The sequence below is a fragment of the Choristoneura fumiferana genome, chromosome Z (genome assembly GCF_025370935.1).
Source record: "Choristoneura fumiferana chromosome Z, NRCan_CFum_1, whole genome shotgun sequence".
NCBI lineage: Eukaryota > Metazoa > Arthropoda > Insecta > Lepidoptera > Tortricidae > Choristoneura > Choristoneura fumiferana.
In genome coordinates, this window is record NC_133472.1 from 43,206,544 (window position 1) to 43,233,113 (window position 26,570).

General features: G+C 40.8%; 1 protein-coding gene across 1 annotated transcript in view; it reads right to left on the bottom strand.

The window, feature by feature from the left end:
- Positions 1–26,570, bottom strand: part of LanB2 (laminin subunit gamma-1) — a 52,560-nt gene that overhangs the window by 15,317 nt on the left and 10,673 nt on the right. Inside the window, exons 3-17 of the mRNA XM_074100921.1 lie at positions 25,499–25,647; positions 24,599–24,716; positions 23,334–23,517; positions 21,873–22,078; positions 21,011–21,114; positions 15,911–16,096; positions 15,147–15,372; positions 14,012–14,226; positions 12,156–12,370; positions 10,712–10,885; positions 10,061–10,250; positions 9,007–9,192; positions 5,833–6,030; positions 4,161–4,330; positions 3,497–3,621 (exon numbers count right to left, since the gene is read on the bottom strand). Coding sequence (XP_073957022.1) covers positions 3,497–3,621; positions 4,161–4,330; positions 5,833–6,030; positions 9,007–9,192; positions 10,061–10,250; positions 10,712–10,885; positions 12,156–12,370; positions 14,012–14,226; positions 15,147–15,372; positions 15,911–16,096; positions 21,011–21,114; positions 21,873–22,078; positions 23,334–23,517; positions 24,599–24,716; positions 25,499–25,647 — 2,646 coding nt within the window. The remainder of the gene's footprint in view (positions 1–3,496; positions 3,622–4,160; positions 4,331–5,832; positions 6,031–9,006; positions 9,193–10,060; positions 10,251–10,711; positions 10,886–12,155; positions 12,371–14,011; positions 14,227–15,146; positions 15,373–15,910; positions 16,097–21,010; positions 21,115–21,872; positions 22,079–23,333; positions 23,518–24,598; positions 24,717–25,498; positions 25,648–26,570) is intronic.

Sequence of the window (26,570 nt, forward strand, 5' to 3'; positions counted from 1 at the left end):
AGGTGTAAGTTAGGATTTTTGTCCCAACATTGACAAGGAAGCGATTAGCTATCCATTTTCCCGCTCAAGAAACGAACAGAAGATACTTTAGTGTCGACACAAGAGATACATAGGTATCTAGCTTCGCATACACAATTCCTCAGAAAAGAAGTCCTAAGAATACAAAAGAATTCCTCAGAATAGAATATCTTTTTTCACCCAGGAAACTACTCACTTAGGGTTAAAACAGGTGAAATATCGCTAGATGGCGTTTGTATCGTGAGGTTTTTTTTGACGTTACGGCCTTGCTTGCAATGAGGGCTATCGTTTTTTGTCTCACTAGATGGCGCACTGTTGCGTGAGGTTTTTAAGTGTGGCTTTCAGGTCTGTTATTACGGGCGTTAAAACAAAGTTTAGAGTAAAATCATATTTAATACACCTTAAAACCGTACCATAAAAATATCGAGCAACCACAATGTTGCGTAGTCCCGTTTTGTTCGGAAAAAATGGAGAACAAAAGTTTCCGAAAGACAAAACTGTCTCAAAACACAGACATTCATTGCCCCGTAACGCATAATTGCCATAATTAATTTCAGGTAATGCAAAATATTCACAAAATTATTCTAATTATAAATAAACCCGCGTAGCTCACCCAAAAACTATGAGATTTGACATTTCGGAGACCTCACGCTACACTAGCGCCTCTAGCGGCGAATTCATTCGCGATAGCCCTCATTGGCTAATAACTAAATGAGCCAACACATCAAAAAACCCTCACAACACTAACGCCATCTAGCGATATTTCGCCTGTCTTTTAGCCCTCATTATCACACGTCATGATACCTTCCTACATTTCAAAATACATCGGAAGGGCGTAAGAAATAACACACAACTTCTAAATTAAAATATAGTACAACATTTCTTACGCCTTTCCAATATGATTTAGCGTAGGACCTGGATTATGATAATCGCGACAGATGGCGCCACACGCCTTTTAATTTTACGTTACGTACCAACTGCTCTTAGAACAATCATCAGCAATCAATCTGTCAGTGGAAACAATATCTATCGCTGTACTCACGTCATCCAGCTGCTTCAGCTCCCGCCGGTGATTGTCTACTGCTTCCTGCACCAGGTTGTAGCAGGGGGGACAGCTCTCGCAGCCCTGGCCGTCCGCGCGACGCTTCTTGTTCTCCATACATCTACATACGTACAGCATTAACTTGACAAGGGTTGATAAAGTTGTTACAGTACATTGTGTCTTAAGGGCCGTAAACAAGCAATACGGTATTTGACTATTTTGTATATGTTTTATAAATTAAAACTACACAATGCCTGTTATCGAACAGAAATACAATTTTTAAGCTACCTTTACAAATAACAAAGTTAAAAAGGTTTCTAATTCAAGATTAGACAGAGAAAGACATACTGGCATGTGACGTCACACCAGTACCGCCATACTTGCTGCATAGAGAAAAGCGTTTGAGAAAGAGACAGGTATATAGATTTTTCAAAAAATCACTATAAATCCAATTTTCAACCGATTTCAATTTTCTCTTCGCTAAACACTATCGGTTTATCTATATTTTCATAATAATATTATGATATGGCAAAATCAGGAGTTGTCAAATACCGTATTACCGTATTAGAAGCCCGACTTCGAAGACTGAGGGCTTTAATGAGTCGATGTTCGCAATTCTAGTACCGCCCGTGCGACATACAATGTTTTTCGTCACATTTGCGAGTAAAATTGTATATTTGTAAAAGAAAAACTAATATTTTTTCAAAAATTGCCGATACCGCTGACTGCGCTCTTGGCAGCGCGCTTACGCCCTGGATTGTTCTGTTCAGGAAGGTTACGCCTCCATCAGTTATACAGTACAACCAAAATGTTAAGGTGATTCAGGACTCGTAAATTTTCTTCGTTTCACTGAAGATTCAAATGAGAAAGAAAAAGAAGACCGATCCGTTGTTTCGATTTTCGAATAATTTCGAATGACATTAGCAAATGTGAGGTTATGACAGTACCTGTCACATCGCCGGCCTTCCACGTTCTCTTGACAGTAGCACTGGCCAGTGGCATCACACTGGTAGTTGGTGGATCCCCAGTTGTCACAGTCGCAGTCCTGGCAACCTCGACTGAGAAGCCGTAGTGGTATTCTCGGCAGCGGTCGCAATGTTCCCTGAGATACAAGATTACAATGAGGGCTATCGCGTATGAATTCGCCGCTAGAGGCGCTAGTGTAGCGTGCTGGGGTCTCCCAAATGTCGAATCTCATGGTTTTTGGGTGAGCTATGCGGGTTTATTTATAATTAGAAATTTTTGTGGAAATAAAATAAAAAAAATACTTTGCATTACCTAAAATTAATTATGGCAACGTTACGGGGCAATGAATGTCTGTGTTTTGAGACAGTTTTGTCTTTCGGAAACTTTTGACCTCCCTTTTTCCGAACAAAACGGTACTACGCAACACTGTGGTTGCTCGATATTTTATGGTACGTTTTAAGGTGTATTAATATGATTTTAATCTAAACTTTGTTTTCACGCCCGTAACAACAGACTTTTGAAAGCTAGCAACAGTGGCGCCATCTAGAAAGACAAAAAACGATAGCCCTCATTGGTTAGAAGGTTGGGCGAGTGTAAGTGAGATTTTATTTTGTACAAACCTTAACCCGCTGCTTCGCCCGCATTAGAAATAGCTTAATGCCGTCTTAAGTTTAACTCAACTATTGTAAAATTATGCCCGTGCAATTTTTATAAATATACAACGACAACCGATTACATACGAATTCTTATTACCATGGCAACGTAATAAATAAATGTCTAAAGCCGGGATTAGACTAGTAAGAAAAATCGTGCAAGTTGAAATACATTGCGAGGCCGTAAAGCCAACGAGTTTGAAGTGGTCAATTGAGGCAATTTATAATAATAATAATAAATAAATATCACGGGACAATTCACACCAATTGACCTAGTCCCAAAGTAAGCTTAGCAAAGCTTGTGTTATGGGTACTAAGCAACGGATAAATATAATTATATAGATATAGATACATACTTAAATACATATTAAACACCAAGACCGAGAACAAATTCGTATTTTTCATACAAATATCTGCCCCGACACGGGAATCGAACCCGGGACCTCAAACTTCGTAGTCAGGTTCTCTAACCACTAGGCCATCTGGTCGTCAAAATTTGAAAGGACACGTTCGCTCGCACAACGCCATCTTTTGATTGCAAACAAAGTTAACTCGTCATCTTGAGAGCCGAACGGTACGTCACCGTTCTTGGACAGTGTCTATTCTTGTTTAAACTTAAAATATCATCCCGCGGGAACTTATTACCGGGATATCAAGTATCTTATGTCACAATGCAGATCTTTGTCTATATGTACGCCAAGTTTCATGTAAATCCGTCCAGCTGTTATTGCGTGATTGGGTAACAAACATTCAAACATCTTCACAAACTTTCACATTCATAATGTTAGTAGGATAGTAGGATGACGTGATGTTTTACCCGTCAATGCCAGGTTTGCAGTAGCACTGTCCGGTGACCGGGTGACACGTGGAGTTGTACGAGCCCTCCAGGTTGCATTCACAGGACTTGCATCCTTCGCCCGAGCCGATGTTGTAGTAACCATCCTACAAAAATACTTGGTAAATAGCTAACAAAACTAAAGGCAACGGGTGTTTTAAAGACCGCTTTAGAACTTTTTTTTTTCGACTGGATGGCAAACGAGCAAGTGGGTCCCCTGGTGCCAAGAGATATTGCAGATGCGTTGCCAACCTAAGATGGGATACCTCAAGTGCCAGTAATTTCACCGGCTGTCTTACTCTCCACGCCGAAACACAACAGTGCAAGCACTGATGCTTCACGGCAGGCGTTAGCGAGCAAGATGGTGGTAGCAATCCGGGCGGACCTTGCACAAGGTCCTACCACCTGCAAAAAAACTGCAAGAAACACATCAACTACTCTTTTTAATCATTCGAGGTAATGAATATGCGATAAAATAAAAAAAATGGAAACGTTGACTTTTAACTGACATCCTATTAAAAGTTTGTCGACAAGGGTAAACCGTATTTTCTTCCAGCATGGAATATCTCGCCCTCCTGGGTCCCCAAGGCCCTGGCAGCGCTCTGTCGCTCTTCCTAGTATGCCTACCTAGGGTCAGTGCTCTTACCTCGCACCGGTCACAGTTCTTGCCGATGACGTGCGGCCGGCAGGCGCAGTAGCCTGTGAGGCCGTCGCACTGCGGCGCCCCGTCCTCGCTCTCCTGGGTCCCAGCCTCGTGGCACTGGCAGGGCTTGCAATCGCCCTTCTTTTTAGCGTCAAGCGCGTCCCCGTAGAAACCTGGGAGGTACCATTGTTAATACGCCTTATTAAAAAAAAACGGACCAGAAAAATTAATATGGAGATATCGAAAATACAAACTGAGACATGGATGCACAGAAAAACCAGAAAAAGAGACCAGCGCTGGAAATCGAACCCAGGTCCTCAGCAATCCGTGCTGCGTGCTATAACCCCTACACACAGGAATCTAGACACGAATTTTTCCTACGCATACATATCTCAGGTTGCTTATTTCTACTAAACTACTTATGCAGCAGGACAAGCGACATCTATGTTCCGCTCTCATCGAGAGACGTCACACTCAGTGTGACTAGATGTCGCTAGTGCTGCTGCATAAGTAGCGTAGTAGAAATAAGCAACCTGAAAAATTCGTGTCTAGATTCCTGCCCAGCGGTGGTGTAGGGGTTATAGCACGCAGCACGGACTGCTGAGGACCTGGGTTCGATTCCCAGCGCTGGTCTCTTTTTCTGGTTTTTCTGTGCATCCATGTCTCAGTTTGTATTTTCGATATGGTTTCACGGGATACCCGTAAAAGTAACAAATTTGGAGTTGAAATAAAAAATACAAAAAGACTCCAAAAAAACCAATCATAATATGGAGATATGTTAAATCCGCTCGTTGAAAGTAACGGTTTTTTGTTCAAAACTGCTTAGTGCCCAATGATGCCATCGGTTAGATTAAAATAACCTAACCAACGAAAAGTTGGAAAGCCCCCGACTTGAACCTGATATCAAATAAAAAAAACCGCATTTAAATCGGTCCACCCGTTTAAGAGCTACGGTGCACAGACAGACAGACAGACATACAGACACACAGACACACATAACGGTCAAACTTATAACACCCCTCTTTTTGCGTCAGGGGTTAAAACGAAAAGAAAGGTTAGACAAATTTTCTACTAGTAAGCCAGCAATTCAAGCAGTCATAATATACACTATCTTTGACTAATTTTAAAGAGACAATTGTTTTTTTTTATTCGACTGGATGGCAAACGAGCAAGTGGGTCTCCTGATGGTAAGAGATCACCACCGCGCATAAACATCTGCAACACCAGGAGTATTGCAGATGCGTTGCCAACCTAGATGCCTAAGATGGGACACCTCACGTGCCAGTAATTTCACCGGCTGTCTTACTCTCCACGCCGAAACACAACAGTGCACGCACTGCATTAATCATTTATGCTGTGTACAGTCGAATTCTTAAACTTCTGAGCAAAAAAATGATCAAAAATATCCGAACACGCTTGCTACGCCGTTAACTATACCGAGGTAGAGTCGCGTTCACATATTTTCGATCATTTTTTTGCTCAGAAGTTTACGTACTCGGCTGTACTCTTCGTGCTCTCAGCTATATTGTAACAATATTCAAAGCAACATCGTTCAAACATTTGTCACAGTGCTCTATTCAAAGCAACTCACCGTTCAAACACTTATCACAGTGCTCTATTCAAAGCAACTCACCGTTCAAACACTTGTCACAGTGCTCTATTCAAAGCAACTCACCGTTCAAACACTTGTCACAGTGCTCCCCAGCAGTATTGTAGATGCACTTCAAGCATTCCCCAGTGGTCCTGTTGCAGTTGCCGACAGCATTGAGATCGACGTTCCCGTTACACTGGCACTCTTCGCAGTCCTTCTGTGGCCCGAACTGGCCAGTGGGGTCGCCGAAGTTGCCGTCCGCGCAGACCTCGCATTTTGGACCTGGGAATCAGTTCTTTTGCATGAGCGACTTAGAAAGCACTGAGTACTTAGACAATACAAATAGGTGTTGGAATTTCGAGTAAGGCAGTAGAAGATTCATTTTCTCAAACATGACATGAAATATTGACGTTGTGTTACAAATAATGAGCCGAGAAGTATCGCGCTGCAGGCGCTGCGGCTCAGCTGCGTGCGCGCGGTCTCTCTAGCGGCCTGCAAAGAGATTTCATACAACCTTGCAGGCCGCTGGCCGGCAATGCGACCGTCTTTTGTTTCAACGCGCGCTCAGCGACACGGCGCACGCCCACACCCAGCACCACCGTCCGCACCCACCCGCGACCAGACTAGCGTCCCGCCAGCTTGATTTTTTGTTTTATTTTTATTTTATTTCTTGTCATGTTTGAGAAAACACTATACAAGCCTCGGCCGGAACGTGGGGTTGCCAGCCTCGCATCCTCTATATCTGCTTGGCCGGCAACCCCCTACTTCCGGCCTCTACAGTAATGTACTATTGTATCAATTAAGGATAATGTAGGTTAATAGTACATTACTGCAGAGTCCGCGAAATAGGGGATTGCCGGCCGAGTAGTTATAGATGGCCGAGTGTTAACGAGGCCATCTAGAGATACGAGGAGATACGAGATCGCGGACGAGGCTTTTATAGTGGTTTTCTCAAATAAAGCCAAGGAAATAATACCATGTCACTTGATGATGAACTCACATCGCAAAGAATAACACTTATTTAAATAAATAAAAAATCTATTCCCGCCAAAATACTCCTTTTTTTATTGGCAGTATGCCATAGATAGTCAATAAAATAAATAAAACCCACTGAAACAAAAGACAATGTCTTTGCTGGCCTTGGCCGGAAATGTTATATGAAATTCCATTACTATCCTCTAATTTGAAATTAGAACGAATCTATAATAAGTGCTATACAATGACGTACTTGGCGTTCTATGATCACGAAGATTAGGCCGACAGTTCCTTGGATGTTTGAGAAAAATTCTTTTGTCATTTCCAACCTATATATTTTACAAATACTTGGCCCTTGTCCAGTTGCCATCCGATATTATTGAGCGGCCAAGGTGATCAAAAATATCGAAACTTGAACTCTAATACTATAATAATAGAGTGCATGTTCCGATATTTTTGACCACCTCGGCCGCTCAGAAATATTTGATACCGAGTGTCCGTGTCGTGCCCGGTTTTAGAATTTGACCCATCTCTTCCCATGGGTATCGTAAAAGGCGACGAAAGGACCTTATGTGAGAGTGAGCAGAACTCTCTATTGCTACGGACTCCGGACTCCAGCATTACGGCGTGATAAGCAAAGGAAAACCACTACACTAATTTCCAAAGAATGTCAATTAATTAATTAATGTCATGTCAATATTGTCATTATGAGGGGACAAGACGCGTCGGAAGAAGATAGTTATTTGTGCAACAAGAGAGCAAATTGTTTTTTGATGCGAGTGTTGATTTTGAATCCCGAGTAAGCGAAGGATTCTATAATTGAATCACGAGGTCTGCGAGTGATTCTAGGTTAGAATCCTGAGATCAGCAAGGGATTCAAATACACGAGATGCAAAAAAACTTTGGTCTCGTTGACACATACAATTTTTCACCTCAGCAGCGAGAAATAATTTAAATGTAACATAAGAATAAACCACAATATACCTACCTGTTACAAACAAAACAATTTTTTTTTAAATAGAATCGATTATTATCAAATATAATAATACATAAACCATAAAAAAGAGTACAGTAGCTACAATACGAATCTCATAGTACTCATAGCATGCAACATGCATGTAATTTGAAAACATCTTGTACTAATGTCACACTTATTTTTTAATACTAACTGCAAAAAGCCTCATCTCGGGGCAATTGAATAAGGTTGAACAATTTAAACCTTAAATATGAATTTTATTAGATTTCTATTACATAAACATAAATTGATTTGATAAAAATTCATTCGATTTACAAAAATTTATTACAACTTAGAGGCAGTAAAAATTTAAATTAAGTGTAATCGACAAATTTGATCCTATCTCTTGCTTTTTTTCGAGTTGAAGTGATGACAGATCAAAGTAAAGTTCAAATATTGGAATTCAGTGAGTAGACCAACACTGTACTCAGCATTTAAAAATATAATTAAAAGTTACTTTGTCCACGCGAATGCAAATGCGATTTGCTCACTGATTTCTCATAGCAAAACCTGCCGTTTGAGGTGCTGAGTGAAAAATAAATTGTGGCTCCAAAACATCAGAGAACGCACTGGTATCGCCAGTGGTAGAAGAACTGTTTTCTCTGGCGAGAGATAAGGAGAGATATGCGGAGCTGACAGCCAACCTCCAGTAGTGGAGAGGCACCGCAAGAAGAAGAAGATTGTCATAAGGCTAACTACTGATCATTAACTGGTCATGACAAGAGTTAGGCGACTTTAAAGAAGAACTGCATCCAGGACTCTTCTCAGAATTAAATGAATTATGCTATTACTTGCTTTATAGGAGATAGGGTGTGCGATGCAGTTGAGAAAAATGTATTTGGACGACTGGGTAGAAAGAACCCAGACAGTGCAGGACCCTCTACGGCTAAAAAACGCACGTAATCTGGTGTAATCTATATATGTGGTTGTGGACAGATATAGATTACACCAGATTACGCAAATGCATCTACTTCGCGTGTCCGAACCCCGACCAAACGTCGGGGTTGGCCCCATATAAAGACTGACCGCTAACTGACTAATCATGACTAGTGACTGACTCGAAGCTCCACGGCGGGGGCGGGAGGCACATTTGAATCGATTTTGTGCGGACATCGGGGAATTTACATCGCTAATTCGCTCTTGCGACGTCACAGTAGGTATAAAAAAGTGGCACGGTTGATTTTCATACAGATTGAGGTGTTTGCGTTATCTAGTGTAATCTATAATCTGTGTCCACAACTCTTTGGAGTTTCAGTGCTACGTCTTACCAGCGTATCCGTAAGGGCAGTCAGTACAGACGATGCTCTGGTCCATGAGTTGGATGCAGCCACTGTCTTTGGGGCACGGGCATGGTTTGCAGTCGTCGGGGGTGCCGGCGATGGCGTTGCCATAGAAACCCTTGGCGCACAGCTCGCAGTTACTGCCTGTCGTATTGTGCTTGCAGATACAGAAGCCTGCGAAAAGAAGTTTAGTTTCAATCTTTATATTTCAATCAGCGTTCGGAATATCACCAAGTGACAAGTTCCAGCGCTGGTCAAACTAAAACTATTAACAATACACACGTTAACTAAGATTTACTTATTTTGCTGCGGGTAAAGGCTGCGGAAGATTCTTTTACATTTTCTTTTTCGGAAAGATCAGCATTGCCAAAAAGAATGTCTGTTTTAAATTTGGCAGATACATTTCTAAAGGCTGGTACTGAACCAGTGAGCATCTTTAGATTCATCTACAGTTCCTACCATCAAGTAAGATTCAATTGCTGGTCAGATTAAAAAGACTGAACCGAAATGTAAATAGGTAATGAAAAAAAAAGTTTTTGCTCGTAAAGTTCGTATTTATGCTCTAGGCGACATAAAATGACTTTTTAAGCTCTAGTGCATAAAGTTAAATCTTCTTCTAAGACCAAGGCAATCAGGTGTAAACAGCCACAAACAAATAAACTAAAAAAATATGATTATATATTATTCTGATGCATGAACAATAAAAGGTACATAGTAAGTGCGAATAATTGTTTCCACTGTTGATATTTCATTTCCTCGCCATCGAAGTGAAAAACTCGAGCGAGCTATATGACCGTCTCGGGTGAAATGGCTCGTTTTATGCTCTTGTTGTACAATCTACTATTGTAAACGCAAAAAAATCGTAGGGCGCTTCAGTGTGGTGTGGTGGTGGTGATAGATGGGTTTGTGTGGTTTGTGTGTGTTCTTACAGTGTAGAGGTGGAGGAACTGCATGAACACGCATATTTTGCATAAGCTTAGCTATCGTAAGGTCGCGGGTGAGCAAGGAAATTATTTTAGTTCATTTATTGGTAAATTCTCACCTGTAGCAGTGTCACAAATGTGCGCATGCCCGTTGCAGTCGCAAGGTATGCAAGTGGAGTAGGGCCCACCATTCGCCGGTTCGTGCCTGAATCCCGGAGCGCACTCCTCACAGTAATCGCCCACGTAGGCGTTGGGGCAGATACATTTTTCCACCCAGTTGGCTGGCGCGGAACCCTTCTCTCTGCCAATCTGAGAGAGATGAGAAATCATTAGACTTTTTATGGTTCCGGAGTCAATTAGGAACCCTTATAGTTTCGCCAAGTCTGTCCGTCTGTCTGTCTGCGGCTAAGCTCAGAGACCGTTAGTACTAGAAAGCTGTAATTTGACATGAATATACATACAGTCATGCCGACAAAGTGGTAAAAGAAAAAAATAAAAAATCTTGTTTTGATCACACACAATACAATACAATACCATACAATAGGATTAAGTGCGATAATTAAGTGACAATCGCTATTCCGAGACGTTGTAATTAGGTTGTTCAACTTTCCGCTAAAATTATGCTGGAAGTTATTAAACACAAGCATGGAATCTGTTATAGATGTAGTTTTTTTTTACACAGGCTAAGTAAAAATCAATCTTATGTCAATGTCATAAAGACTTTGACATGGAAAAACTTATATCACTTTAATTATACGCAGTACAAGTACCTTAGCCGTTTCCAATTTGAAGTTCATCAGATACCCGACGCCGCCCTTGTTGTAGGTGCCTCTGATCTTGATAGCAGTCAGGTTTTGGAGAATCGACATGAACTCAAAGTTGGACAAAGTTGGCGTCCAGCCGTAGCGAGGGTCTTCGTGGAGCCTGAACGAGTATTCTTGCGACTGAAAGAACATGATGATTAAGAATAGAATACGCAGTAACCCTAGTTGAGTCTCATATAATGAGCATAATGAGGGTTTCTCGAAATATCGCTAGATGGCGTTAGTAACGTGAGGTCCGTTTGACGTTTCTTGCTTGCTAGTTACTTAACCAATCACAAACGTGACACAAAATGTCAAAGTTCTGTCAAATGGCAACATTTCTGTGGCAGACTATACTTCGTTTTTTAGCATTAGAAATAAGGTAAGCGATCTTGAAGTGTCTTTTTATTGAAAAACACTTTTGAAAAATAAGTCACAGCAAATATGTAACAATGAGGGCTATCGTTTTTTGTCTCACTAGATGGCGCACTGTTGCGTGAGGTTTTTAAGTATGGCTTTCAAAGTCTGTTATTACGGGCGTGAAAACAAAGTTTAGATTAAAATCATATTTAATACACCTTAAAACCGTACCATAAAAATATCGAGCATGCCACAGTGTTGCTTAGTCCCCGTTTTGTTCGGAAAAAAGGGAGGACAAAGGTTTCCGAAAGACAAAACTGTCTCAAAACACAGACATTCATTGCCCCGGAACGCATATTTGCCATAATTAATTTCATATATTGCAAATTATTCTTATTATAAATAAACCCGCGTAGCTCATCCAAAAACTATGAGATTTGACATTTCGGAGACCTCACGCTACACTAGCGCCTCTAGTGGCGAATTCATACGCGATAGCCCTCATTAGCAAGGACATGATCATTTACATGCTTTTGGTATTATAAGTAATAGTTACCGGTTTTTGCAAAACGTTTTTCAATATAAAAAACGAAGTACATTCGGCGCTAGTATTGTAAGCGCCGTTTGACAACATTGACATTTGCATCACGGTTGTGATTGGTTTAAATAACTGTAACGTCAAATGAAGCTCACGACCCTAACGCCATCTAGCGATATTTTGCCTTTCAAAGAACCGCAGTTCGCAGGTGGTAGGACCTTGTGCAAGGTCCACCCGGATTGCTACCACCATCTTGCTCGCTAATCTGTCGTGAAGCAGCAGTGCTTGCAGTGTTGTGTTTCGGCGTGGAGAGTAAGACAGCCGGTGAAATTACTGGCACCTGAGGTATTCCATCTTAGGCCTCTAGGTTGGCAACGCATCTGCAATACCTCTGGCGTTGCATATGTTTATGGGCAGTGGTGATCTCTTACCATCAGATGACCCCCTTGCTCGTTTGCCATCCAGTCGAATAAAAAAAAAAAAAACTATTTTTTGGCCATTGGCAGTACATACCTGGTCAGTTGGTTCAGGATTGTTCTGGCCATAGATGTTCATGGCTATGGAAGCGTGAGCTCCCTCCAAGATGATGTCCTGGGCAGATGGATAGCCTCTGTCTTCTCCAAGACGGAGCGTAAACTTGAGCTGGTGGTTGTAGGAAGGCCTCTGGTCGCCCAGGAACTGGCTTGAAGCAACGAAGTAGGCAGTTTCGAAACCAGTCGAGTGAACCTCTGGAGAACAAGATTGAGTTATAGTTTTAAAGCAAGTGTAGTAATTTTTTAATTGTTTATTCGCTTATCATATTTTATTCTCCATCATCATCATCAGGCCTACGCGTCTGTTCCAGGCGAATTTTGGCGTGTTGCCTGTGCACAACGCCTTTGGTGGCTGACTAGACCGATAGGAGAGCGACATATTCGTCCACAGGCCGACAAGAGAAGTCTGCGGATATTGGTGCAGAACCGCCTTGCTATCGTTTCTGTCTCTTGTCAGCAAATGCCTTGAGCCAGGCTTCATCGCAATACTTGCGACCCTCAACTTGTATATTATTAACAGACCCGCTCCGGCTAAAATTGGTAAATTGGTGGGTTTATTTTTATTGGACTGGATGGAAAACGAGCATGTTGGTCTCCTGATGGTAAGAGATCACCACGCCCATAGATACCTACACACCAGGGATCGCAAATGCGTTGCCAACCTAGATGCCTAAGATGGGATACCTCTAGTGCCAGTAATTTCACCGGCTGTCTTACTCTCCACACCGAAACACAACATGCAAGCAGAGTGTCTAGACAGTATCAGCCAAGTTCAAAGAAAAATAGTTCGGTGCCAGCTGCACTGCTGTAGTTGTAAAGCAGGTGGTAGGACCTTGTGCAAGGTCCGCCCGGAGTGCTACCACCATCTTGCTCGCTAATCCTGCCGTGAAGCAGCAGTGCTTGCACTGTTTTTTCGGCGTGGAGAGTAAGACAGCCGGTGAAATTACTGGCACTTCTTAGGCCTCTAGGTTGGTAACGCATCTGCAATACCCCTGGCATTGCAGATGTTTATGGGCGGTGGTGATCTCTTACCATCAGGAAACCCACTAGCTTGTTTGCCATCCAGTCGAAAAAAAAATACTATACTGACTTGTATTCTGTACTATACTTAGCAGGTACTATACTGACATATGATCTGCGAGTTGGCATTGAACTACAACGTGGCTGGCGCCCGGCGGTCGGTCTCGGCGCTCCATTTCTCCGCGTCCCGGATAAAGTGGGCGCTCAGTTCATGCGCTTGGTACTTGGGTGCCAGCTGCACTTTACTATTGGCTCTGTGCACGACATCAGCGCCACCTAGCGTCCGCAACTTTTTTGGCTCTGATGCTCTGACGTTTTGAAATTGCATCGCGACATTGTGACAAAAATCAAACCTATAACGTATTAATTTATAATACTCAATTGTACTTTTACTGTAAAACGAAAAGACAAAGCTATCTTATTGGTTTCTTTGAATAATAGTAAAATTATATAATTGTTCAAATATCGCTAATAATAAATTAAATATCGTTTTCAGATCAAAATGAGTATCATTTTGAAGACCGGTTTTGTGAGTATCACTCAATATAAAATTTCAAGCACAAACCGTTTCATAAGGAAAATTGTTGCTGGACGTGTCCGAGATGTAGAGGAATTAAGAACAGGGACAGTGTTCAATAATTCAAACTCGCATCATAACAAAAACGATAAAGTCTATACAAATTGATTTGTTAATGACAGATTCATATGAGTATGACCGATGACAGAGCCAAGATTATTTCTTCTTTTGGCCACTGTGAGCGCTGAGATAGAATTCATTACCCCCATCCTAGTACTTCGCACCCTCCCAATACTGACCTATGTTCTGAGTGTTAGCATTAAACTTCAACGTGGCTGGCGCCCGGCGGTCGGTCTCGGCGCTCCATTTCTCCGCGTCCCGGATGAAGTGGGCACTCAGTTCATGCGCCTGGTACTTGGGCGCCGAACTGCACTGCGACGAATGCCCGAAGCAGAAGCAAGGCGTGCAGCCAAACTCGTTCTCTAAATCCATGTTGAAGAAGCCGGGCTTGCATCTGTGAATGTCAAATTATTATTCATGAGGCTGTTAGTTACTACTCAAGCCGATGGAATCAGTCTGTCACGATGGGTACCATAAATGAGGCCTTATGTTAGAATAGGCGTTACCCGCGACTCCGTCCGAGTAGTTTTGTTTATCTCTATCCCGCGGGAACTATGCAATGTTTCGGGATAAAAACTGTCCTATGTCCTTTCCGGGAACTCAAACTATCTGTATGCCGAATTTCATCTAAATCGTTTCAGCGGTTTAGACGTGATTGAGTAATAAACATCCAAACATCTTCACAAACTTTCACGTTGTATTTATTTATGCATCGACCAGCCAACGCCTAAGGTCCTTTGCATATTGATACAAACGAGATCAGCACGCGATTTCTACGGCTTCTCTATGGAAAGAAAAAACGAGGTGTGCAAAATCTCTAATTTAGTTGAATTCCTTGAAAATAAATTATTCTGGCAAATGTCTGAGGTAGGGACCTACGTATTATCATGACGGTTAAATGTCATTCCCTCTCTGTCTATTCGAACAAAACAAATAGAGACGGCATCACATTTAGCCGTTAGTTAACACTAATCAATGAATGGTGAAACAGCCCTTTAAGGTTTCCAGACGACCAAACGTTGTCGACAGATTGGGTCCACCGCTTGCGCCGATTAAACAACGAAAGCAAAAAGTTGTTCGCTTACTAGCTTAATATTTAGTTTTATTAATTTAATTCATTGTCTCTTAATTTTTTATAAATTCAAAATTATAAAAAAAAAATGAAGAAACTTTTTTGCTTGTGGCTGTTAACACCTGATTGCCTTGGTCTTAGACGAGTAGGTATGAGATGTGAAAAAGATATTTTAACTTTGACTTTAATCTACTCAATGAACCTGCGACTGCACTCACTGTGTCACACCACTGTGAACTTACTCGCGACACCGCCGCCCCTCCACATTCTGCTTGCACATGCAGACCCCCGTGACGGGGTCGCACTGCGGCGTGTTCCCGTACGACCCCGCGTCGCTGCACTCGCACGGCTTGCAGCCCAGGCTCGTGAACTCGTAGTGGTTCGCGGCGCAGGAGTCGCACTTGTCGCCGGTCACGCCCGGCTTGCACTGGCACTTGCCTTCCGCGTTGCACTGGAGACTGCGGGAACCTGGGAATAAGATGTGACAGCTAAGCTATAGGATATCTGGAAAGTCTCCAGGATCATTTAGCTGTATTGTAGCTTCCACTATTTTTGACTCTTAGGCACTTGTCCAACCGCCGACGATGAGCGAGAAGCGAGCAGAGCGAGTAAGTAGAAAAAAAAAACTTTTTCTCAAAATACATTATAAAATTTAATTTTATTCCACTATTTTTCTTATGCTTTCCCGCCTTTTTTCATTAAAAATAAACTGCAGGTGTATTTTTCCACCGACAACACCACAAGCTATTTCAGACCCAATAGAAAAAGTCCGGAGTTCCAACTAAATATCTGATAGCGGCCGTATACGACTTGTGCCAACATTTCCATGGCTTTTAAAAAAAATGTGACTGATTGCAGGCGCGCTAATTCATTATTGTCGAGCTAGCGCGCCTGCAATCTTTTTAACTTTTTAATTTTTCGCTGACCATAAACTATGCACTTCACCTTCTGATATGTAAAGAATAATGTCAACTTTTACGGTCATTTTTGAGAAAACAGAACTTACCAGTAGGATCACAGTTGCACGGGGAGCAAATGTCTCCAGTAGCCTGGAAGAAGTTCTCTCTGCATCTTTCGCAGTTAGGGCCGTCGCGGTTCTCGGCGCAGTCGATGCAATGGCCGCCATGGCCGGTATGCTCGTAGAGGCTCTTGTCGAAGAAACACTTGTTGGAGAAACCGTTGCAGTTGCAAGCTGAGGAGGGAAGTGGTTTACAGTGACATGGTTTTAAGTAGGTACTTTATAAGAAAGAGGTTCTCACATACGGTTTGTATCAGAAACTTTATAGTTCGGGGTTGCTGTGCGTACAAATAAATATTTACTCGTAAAGTCCAACGGATTTCTCGATACTAACGCCATCTAGCGATATTTGCAATGAAGCGCGCAGGTCATCAGTATGGTAGCCGTGATTTTAAAGTGTGTAAGACATATAACCATAATTTAAGAATAACGTCGCGTGTGAGCTATAAGGAACCGAGATCTTGTAACTACTACGGACAAAGAACGAGAGCTTATCTAATCCCGCGGATCTTCAATAAACTTTTCCCTGAAACAGAGTGTATGAGTAAAGGAGCATTTAAAACCAGAGTCAAAGCGTATTTGATAGATGATTTCCTTGAAGAAAATAATTAACTATCATAAAACTAAGTTATATAATATAAAACTACACGATGTAATTTAATTAATAGTAGGTACCTATTGTTGAATATTATAATGTTAAGAATAAGGAGTGCAGTATTCGCCAACAAATAGTTTTGCAGTTTGGCGAAGTATTTGTCATAAATTTAATGTATTTCTTTTTGTTGAGATAAATAAATTAAAAAAAAAAAGTTCTTGGCAGGCGAAAATCGCTAGATGGCGTTAGTATCTAGAGGTCCGTTTGACGTTACGCCTTGCTAGCGATTGGCCCATTTAGTTATATATTCAACCAATCACAAACGTGTCGCAAATAACAAAGTTGTCAAAAGGGCCACACGTGTCTAGCGTCAACTGGCCTGTCTCAAAAACCTTCGTCAAATGTGCACAATGAGGGCTATCGTTTTTTGTCTCACTAGATGGCGCACTGTCGCGTGAGGTTTTTAAGTGTGGCTTTCAGAGTCTGTTATTACGGACGTGAAAACAAAGTTTAGATTAAAATCATATTTAATACACCTTAAAACCGTACCATAAAAATATCCAGCCACCACAGTGTTGCTTAGTCCCGTTTTGTTCGGAAAAAAAGGGAGGACAAAGGTTTCCGAAAGACAAAACTGTCTCAAAACCAGACATTCATAGCCCCGTAACGCATAATTGCCATAATTAATTTCAGATAATGCAAAATATTCCCAAAATTATTCTAATTATAAATAAACCCGCGTAGCTCACCCAAAAACTATGAGATTTGACATTTCGGAGACCTCACGCTACACTAGCGACTCTAGCGGCGAATTCATTCGCGTTAGCCCTCATTCAAACCGGGTTTCAGGGACGTGTCATAACCATACCCGAGGCCGTATTGCCTAACGCTTCTGATGCTCGCTATCGCATTCAAATGACAGAACTCGCATACAAAAACTGTCATTTGATTGCGATCGCGAGCGTTAGAAAATACGTCCTTCGATCTTTTTTGATACGTTTAAGTAAGCAATGGGCTTGAACATACAGGGTGGAAAGTTTATATGGGGCAGCAATACTGGGTTAAGACACTAACTTTAGTCAAAATGTTCAGTTTTTAGTTGTCTACATACTGTTTTTATTTTTAAGCATAAAGGATTCATATTCGTAAAAAAACAACATGCGAAAGTTTCACTTTGCAAATTAGTACCCTACGAAATGTATGGAAAAAGTTTTCTTATATTTGTGGGTGTTAGTACTCTAACCTTAGTTGGTCTCAAATAGTGTTTAATCCTTGATAGAAATGGGACCGATTGGCATTTAAAAAAAAGTCAAATCTGTCGATTTTCTCGCTGACTGTACCTACATTTTATCAAAAATTTGTGAATGTCGATTGTTATCAAGATTGGTTTTTTGGAATCTTTTTGTATTTTTTATTTCAATTCCAACAATTTTAGTCACTGCTTAAGTGGCTAAATAAGAAACAAACAAGCTGAGATATGTGCTGCATAGGGGAAATTCGTGTCTGTACCGTTGTCCAGCAGTGGTGTAGCGGTATAGCACGCGGCACGGAATGCCGAGGACCTGGGTTCGATTCCCAGTGCTGGTCTTATTTTTCTCGTTTTTCTGTGCATCTATATTTCAGTTTGTATTTTCAATTTCGATTGTTATCATTCAAAAAGTTAGTAGAAATCTCCTTAGATCATTCTCGCGTAGCAGCAAGGGATCTAGTAGCTGCCCTTGCTGCCCCATCTCACCTATCCACCCTGTATAGTCGTGGAAATTATATCACGCAAAGGCTTTATTGACTAACACGCTTCAAAGCACAATCGCTTTCATCAATTACTTCTGTCACACGTTGTAAGACGAGGATAAAAAGAGATGGTGAATGCCATCCCGAACGACAGCGGATTAGACAATACGGGTTCGGAGTGGAACCTTTTCATAATCAATTTCGACATGATTTCTTTGGCAAATGTATGGGATGTCAACATGACATTGGTAGCACAAAGGTTCCACCCTGGTACATGGGATTCAGTTTTCTCTAATGTAGGTACAGTCAAGGGAAAAGATATCGACACGGCCAAAGTTGCAAAAATATGTATACACGGCCTTAATGTTAAGTGCATAAAGTCGTGTGTACATATTTTTGTAACTTTGGCCGTGTCTATATCTTTGCCCTGGATTGTACAGCTACTTTAGAACGAAATGCAGTTTCCTGTTGTTAGTTAAGGAGCAAGGCGTGAGTAGTTTTTGAAATAACACATCTACGCATAAAAAGCATTCGCTAATATTTTTGCGGCGCGTGCCACGTCAACTGATTTATGAATGATTTAGCTCGACTTGGCGGGGGCACTGCCGTGCCCCCAGATTTACAAGCAAAATATGCAAAAGTAAATAAATATGTAGGTTTTATAGAAAAATTAACTAACTTATTATAATTTTTTAACAGAATTCGCCAGTTTTAATAACGATCTGCTCGAGTCTTTGCTGATCCGAGTACAGTTTGTAATTCGCATTTGCAGTTAAAAATTTTAATAAACTCAACTTTTCCCGAGTTCCAATTGGACATTTTCGTCAAGTTTGAACCAAACCCAAGTTTGAACCCAAAATCGTCTCCTTGATAGGTCATTAGGTGAAACCACTAGGTCACCACGGTTTTTTGTTCATATAAAACGACACAATTATATTCCAAATCGATGTGCATGTATCTCTACGTTAGTCAATTGTATTCTTTTTTTATTTGTGTACAATAAAGAGTTTACATACATATTTTATTCACGATGGTGGTCGAGTGTTTAATTAATGTATTAAAGTATTTTATTTATCTACATAAGTATGTTTATCCGTTGCCTAGTATCCATAGTACAAGTTTTGCTTAGTTTGGTACTAGGTCAATCGGTATCAAGTGTCCCGTGATATTTATTATTTACTAGCCGTTACCCGTGACTCTGTCCACGCAGAATTCGTTTATCGCTATCCCGGGGGAACTATGCAATTTTTCGGGATAATAACAACCCTATGTCCTTCTCCGGGACACAAACTATCTGTATACCGAATTTCATCTAAATCGGTTCAGTGACTTAAACGTGATGTACTAACAAACATTCAAACATCTTCACAAACTTTCTCATATAATTAGTAGAATTTATTATTACTTAAACAGCTTAACAGGCACGATCAAACAAAGTGTAAAATTTCGCAAAGCATAAAATATTCGTCGCTTGGCCAGCAGAAATTCGCATATTATTTACTACTATTTGTTTTTTTTACTGTATGCTCGCAGGGGGAAAATAGTATTTTTGTAAAAAAAAAAATATAATAATATACTAATTGCTGAGTTTATAATATTATAAGAACAAAACCAGTTCTTATAGTTATTTATGTGGCTGGTGCATAATGAGAGGCATTAAAGTACGAGTGTGGTTTTATGAAACGTGCCGAAGGCGAGTTTCATAATAAGATCACACGAGTGTTTTAATGCCTTATTATGTATAGCCGCATACATAACTTTATCTACATGCATATCATAAGTTTTCTATAATATGTACATACATGCATTGTTAAAAAAAGTATTACCGATACTTTAATGTAAACATTAAGATGCACTGTACTTTAATGTGAACATTAAGATGCACCCGCAGATACCAGGTTTCTTAATAAAGGCCATTTGATAGTCGTTTCTGAACATATAATAGGGAAGTTATGTAATGCATGTAGATAAAGAAAATTTTATAACCACCAGAACGAGGGGAATTATTTAAATCACATCACTATCCTAAGACTCTTCAGACTTTAACCACTTGGGCGTTTACCATATTTACAATCAATATGTGTAGTTCTACGAGGTATTCAACCGCTATCAGTTTGCTGTCGCATATATGGAAGAAATGAGACACCGTAAGAAAGTAATTTTAATGAATTATACCTAATGAGGGCTATCGCGAATGAATTCGCCACTAGAGGCGCTAGTGTAGCGTGAGGTCTCCAAAATGTCAAATCTCATAGTTTGTGGGTGAGCTACGCGGGTTTATTTATAATTAGAATAATTTTGTGAATATTTTGCAATATCTGAAATTAATTATGGCGAATATGCGTTCCGGGGCAATGAATGTCTGTGTTTTGAGACAGTTTTGGCTTTCGGAAACCTTTGTCCTCCCTTTTTTCCGAACAAAACGGGGACTATGCAACACTGTGGCATGCTCGATATTTTTATGGTACGGTTCTAAGGTGTATTAAATATGACTTTAATCTAAACTTTGTTTTCACGCCCGTAATAACAGACTTTGAAAGCCATACTTAAAAACCTCACGCAACAGTGCGCCATCTAGTGAGACAAAAAACGATAGCCCTCATTGTACCGCATGCACACCATATTGTTATTAATACTCCTATTTTACCTAACTTATTTCTTCAGTATGAGCGACATGAAAATGATAGCAGTTGAGATGCTCGTAGTACCCTAATGTGGTTTCAGGAGCCCATGTCATAATCTGAATATTAACGCATACTTACCCTTGCATTCGTAGACATTGTTGGGAGAAGCTCGTCCCCAGGGGGCGTCGTTGTAGAAGTCCAGGCACTTTTCACAGGATCGGCCGCCAGTGTTGTGTTCGCACCTATACATACATTATAACTATAATAATCTTAAAAAATGATTACGTTTACTCTGTACCTAATCACCAGACCGTCAGTCAGTCATCAGTCATACAGGTTAAACAATTGGAGCTGCAGTCTTCAAATTTTTATAAAGCATCTTTTTGATCCAAAGCCGCATGAATAATTTGTCAGAAAATATTGTTGAATGTTTTTAAGGGGGCCATACAACCAAAGGCGGATACGAAAAAAAATTTCCTGCACCAACGAACACAATATTATTATCGTTGGTAAAATATATAAAACTCATTGAATATTAAAAGCTGTATTTTTGGTTTTAAATTTAGAAAAAAAAACAAAGGAATGAGAAGACACCAAAGTCAGCTTTTAAAAAAAACTGAAGATTTTTTTTAGCTTTCCACCAAATTGAGATTTGACAACGAAATCGACGTAACTAAGTATGCTCAGTTGAGCTTATCTATAATATAGGCGTGTTTCCTAGCACTTCCTTTTGTTTTTTCGGGTCACTATTCGAGTGTTTTACAGTCTTATTTTCGTGGTCAATTTTTTTAATGAATTGGCTGTAGAATTTGATGACATTTTCAATATTTTTAGACGTCCTGTACTTTTACTAGGTAACCTGGAAACTATAACAGAATCTTCTATCATGTCAACAAAAAAGTGCCACGAAAATCACAAGGGTTGTTCCTTATAGAATAGACACTTTTCCATTCCGTGAAAAATAGAGAGAGATAGAGTACGTTTAAACTAATGAACATACCGGCAAGCTCTGATTTCCGTGCCGTCCGCCAACTGCTGCAAGTCGCAGATCGAGGCGTGCCCGTTGCAGGTGCACCTCGCTCCAACAGCCACGTCCGCTATCGCGTACCAATACGACTGTAACACTTGACTGTCGCCAAATATCTCATCACCGAACGTATTCAGCCGGTCGAGCGAGATGCGGAGGTCTGTAGCAGTTACCCATTCCTAGATACAAAAAATATCGCTTTATTTATCGCTGTTGTTTAAAAGCTACGCATTTTTTTATATTAAAAAATCCACAACTCACATTGTCAAACGATAAAGATAATGAAAAAAAAAACACTAGAAAATTGTTTCAAGAGCATGCAATTGAACTTAAACTGCAGGTTGAATTAACCTGACTAATTATGTGACATTTTGTGTAATACCTCTCTACCTTCTGGGCAAAAACTAACAGAATAGTTGACTAGGATCTTTGAGTATTTATCTATATTTTCTAGATAAATACTCAAAGACTAGGATATTTCTGACCTATGTATTGTTACATAGCCTCACACCAACCACAATTTTAACAGATAAATAATCATCTAACTTAATATTTTCTACAGGGTAGAGACACGTTATATTATTCGATTTAATCGTATGGCGTAAAACATTAAACAATTACACTAAAGAAAGAAACTACAAACTAGCTATATTATATTATTTTATTTTTATTATTGTTGCTGTTTTTTTTTGAAAATAGGGCGCTGTCCATTGGAGGACAATATTGCCAGTGTCTAGTAGGTTTTGCCGTTGTACGGTAAAAATTGTAGAAAACGAAATATGAGATGTAATGGTGGATGAACGATGACAGCGCGAATTCTATTTCTGTTCTTATTATTATTATTCTTATCCATGTCACTTCGCGTCATGTAATGTCACGAATAAATGTTTTCTTTCTTTCTTTCTTTCTATTAGCGCCTATAGACTCACGCGAGAAATTGCGCGAGAACCGAGAAGGCATCTACACTCATGCGACCTTCTCATTCGCATTCTCGATCGTTATCCGAAATGGACGACAGTGCAGCGGCTTGCATCCCATAAAATAGGCTAATGAAAATTTCTATGATTTAATTCTAATGCGTTACTCCACATTTTATAGCTGAATTTTGTAAACAACATTTTTCGCACTGAGACCGAACAAGAATGTAATACCGTTCTCGTTCTCGCCCGCGAAACCCTTTGAAAATACCGTTCGGAGAACCGAGCGCCGAGACGGCGAGAAAGCGATCACATTCACGCTTCACGGGTGTTCTCGGGGGTTCTCGGCGTGAGTCTGTATGCGGCATATAACTCACATTCAGGGTCCCAAGCCACGACATTGTATCAGGTGTCAGATTGTACAGATCTCCAGGGGAGCCCGAGTGTGAGTGTAGAGGGCAGCGCTGTACAATGTGCGTGCGTGTGCGTTATATTATGTACTCCTATAATAAAATACCTGTAGCTCAGGACTGCTGTCAAACGTATAAGCCGACGGTCGTCCTTCCAGCGTGGAGAAGACTACATTCCCCCCCGAAAGAGGGGAGATATCGGAGTACTCGCTGGTACAGAGCGCTCTCGTCTCAGCACCAAGCTCTGCCCCTCTCTGCTCTTGGACACCGTATGTTTCCCGGCAGGAGGCGCTGGAAAAAGTGTTAGGTAAATAGTGTTGGCATGCGGCCAATAGATGACGCTGTCATCATTTGCTATACTAACCATGCCAGCAACTGGGACAGTGTCCAGTACACGGATATCATTATCAAGGAGGAGCTCAAAAAGTTAGACACTAAAAAATTCAAGTTTTTTTTTTATAATATTACTACGAACTTTTTCGTTGTGACATGAAAAATTAACCGTAACAATAAGCTAGCGCAGGGGTCTTCAAACTTTTTGACTCAAGGGCCACACTGCACGCGGGCCAAGACTTTGGCTGTTCATGGGGGTAATACATTAGTTAAGTAGACTTAGTCTTCAGGAGGACATACCCCTAGATACGAGTAAAGCATAAGGAACGCACTTCGTGTTGATTATGTTCATGAGTGGCTATCTATGATTATGACCAATTACCGTCAGTGGCGGGTCTTATAAAACGAATTACTAGCTTGTAGCTTTACAAAATCGGACCCTGGTGGTTCGTTGAACGAGTCTCCAATGTGCAAAGCACCGCACGCTAGGTTCCTCTCCTGTCTGTCCCTAATTACATTTGTCACTAATTACAAAATGGCACGGTCCCGCTTTCTTTCCGCGGGCCGGACTTGGCCCGCGGGCCTTAGTTTGGCAACCCCTGAGCTAATTAGTTAGTTAGTCAATATTGGACCCTGTATTTTTTATTTTGTCAATTAAACAAAAAACTATGAAGATATAAGCCAGTTAAAATTCCGCATGACGGCACACCGTGCGCCATTTTCTAATAAGGCGTGACGTAACTGAGGGGCTACTGCGAAACTCGCAAATCGCAGTTTGTATCGCACCGTCTCTTTCACTCGACGGCAACATACGAAGTTCGAGTTTTGCACTTCGTGGTATAGGGCCTGGCCCCCACTCCCGAACTTTAGTACGCTTCTTCTTTGTAATTTTTTGTTTGATTGACAAAAGAAAAAATACGACACGGGTTTATGTTTCTGATAATCTAAGTAACGGACTAAATAAGTAGAATATTACTTTTTTTGTCTAGAAAACTAGCCAAAGGTAAATTGTATATTGAAATTATCATTAGAATTTTACCTGAAGTACTGGTACGGTTCCCATTCCGAGTTTTCGCTGGCTCTCCGATAGATGGCGAAGCTCTGCGGTCGCGGCGAATAGAACATGATGCGGACGTATGTGATGTCATACGACTTGCCTACAACACGGACATATTATTAGTTTTTAATACGCGGTATCGTCGGTTTTATTCGACAACCAGCAGGGCTACTACGAAATTCGAAAATCGAAGTTCGTGTCGTTCGGTCCCTCTGACACTTGTACTATTTAATACGAGAGCGAGAGGGACGGTTCGATACGAACTTCGATTTTCGATCTTCAGAGTAGGCCCTGAGTGCTACATACCTAACCCAAACTAACCTTAACTTAAAAATAACTACAACCAAAATTATTCTTAATCCACGACGCAAAAAGAGTGTTATAAATTTTACGCCAATGTCTGCTCTATCTGGTTGTCTGTCTGTGGCATCATAGCTCTCAAACGGATGGACCGATTTTGATACACTTTTTTCACATAAAAGCGATTTTCCTTGTGATGTTTCTTAGTTATGTTTGATAAAAATCGGTTCAGCTGTTGCTGATATATTAAGCTTTGAAATGACAATGTCGAGGATTTTCCAACATTTTTAAGTTGGTTGGTTGCTGGTGGGTTGGTTATGACAGGTTATGATGAACTAGCCTGTTACCCTCGACTCCATCCGCATAGAATTCGTTTATTGCTATGCCATTTTCCGGGATAACAACTATCCTATGTCCTTCTCCGGGACTCAAACTATATGTATACCGAATTTCATCTAAATCGGTTAAGTGGTTTAGACGTTATGCGGTAACATACAAACGGAGTTACAAAATTTCTCATTTGTTGGGCATCCTACCGCTGATATGGTGATGATGATGATGATTTATGGGAGGCAAACTCACCCAAGTGTAAGGTCAGGTTGACCTGGTTAGGGTACTGTATGCCCTCCTTCATGGTCTCCGATTGCCACCAGGTAATCTCGTTGTGCTCGTAGTGCCTGTCCGTCAGGTAGTAGCTGGAGAACTGGCCAGGCTTGCATGTTTCACATGACCTGGGAACAATAAGAGTAAAGCTAGGGTTAGAAGAAAAGGACGGAAGACTCTCGTACAGTCAAGTGCAAAGATATCGACACGGCCAAAGTTGCAAAAATATGTATACACGGCCTTAATGCTAAGTGCATAAAGTCGTGTATACATATTTTTGTAACTTTGGCCGTGTCGATATCTTTGCCCTTGACTGTACCAGCGCCAATGTCTGAACGAATAATGTGGCTAAAAACTTCACTTTTTACAGTTCAATGTGAATGTCGCTGTTTGTATTTTTTTTTGTTTTAGTTTGCTATTGTTTTATTCGGCAACTGTATGTACAGTCACCAGCATTAATATCTACCAAAGCGGAGCGTGCAAAAATATCTGACACGTCCTTCCGGCCCTAGAAATAGAATCGTATCAGATATTTATGCACGCTTGTTGTGTCAGATATTGGTGATGGTGACTGTACCTAATTCAAACTGATATTACATGCCAGCAGCGGAAGGCGAACTGATTAAGTTCGGTACTAATTTGGCCCCTTCCAGAGTCTTAAGATGGTTATAACAGGGAACAATAGTTATTTGTGTCACAAGGGAGCAAAATGCTGTATTTACGGCGAGGGCGCACATTGAATCCAGAATGTAGCGAAGGATTCTGCAATAGAATCCTGAGCGTAGCAAGGGATTCTAAAGTAAAAGAGCGTAATGAGGGATTCAAGAGTTAACGCCCAAGATGAAAATAATTTTGCTCCCGAGTGGCTCATACAACTTTTCACACCGAGCATTAAGAAACTTGAAAAAAAAATCTAAATATTATTAAAGAACAATCAGCGTAGAAAATGGCGTGGCTTTACAATTATCAACTTCAAAAAATGAAATTTGCAATAAAACACTTAGAAAAGCCTTGAACAGAAAAGTTGCACTTTGATCCCTCTCGTCAGGAA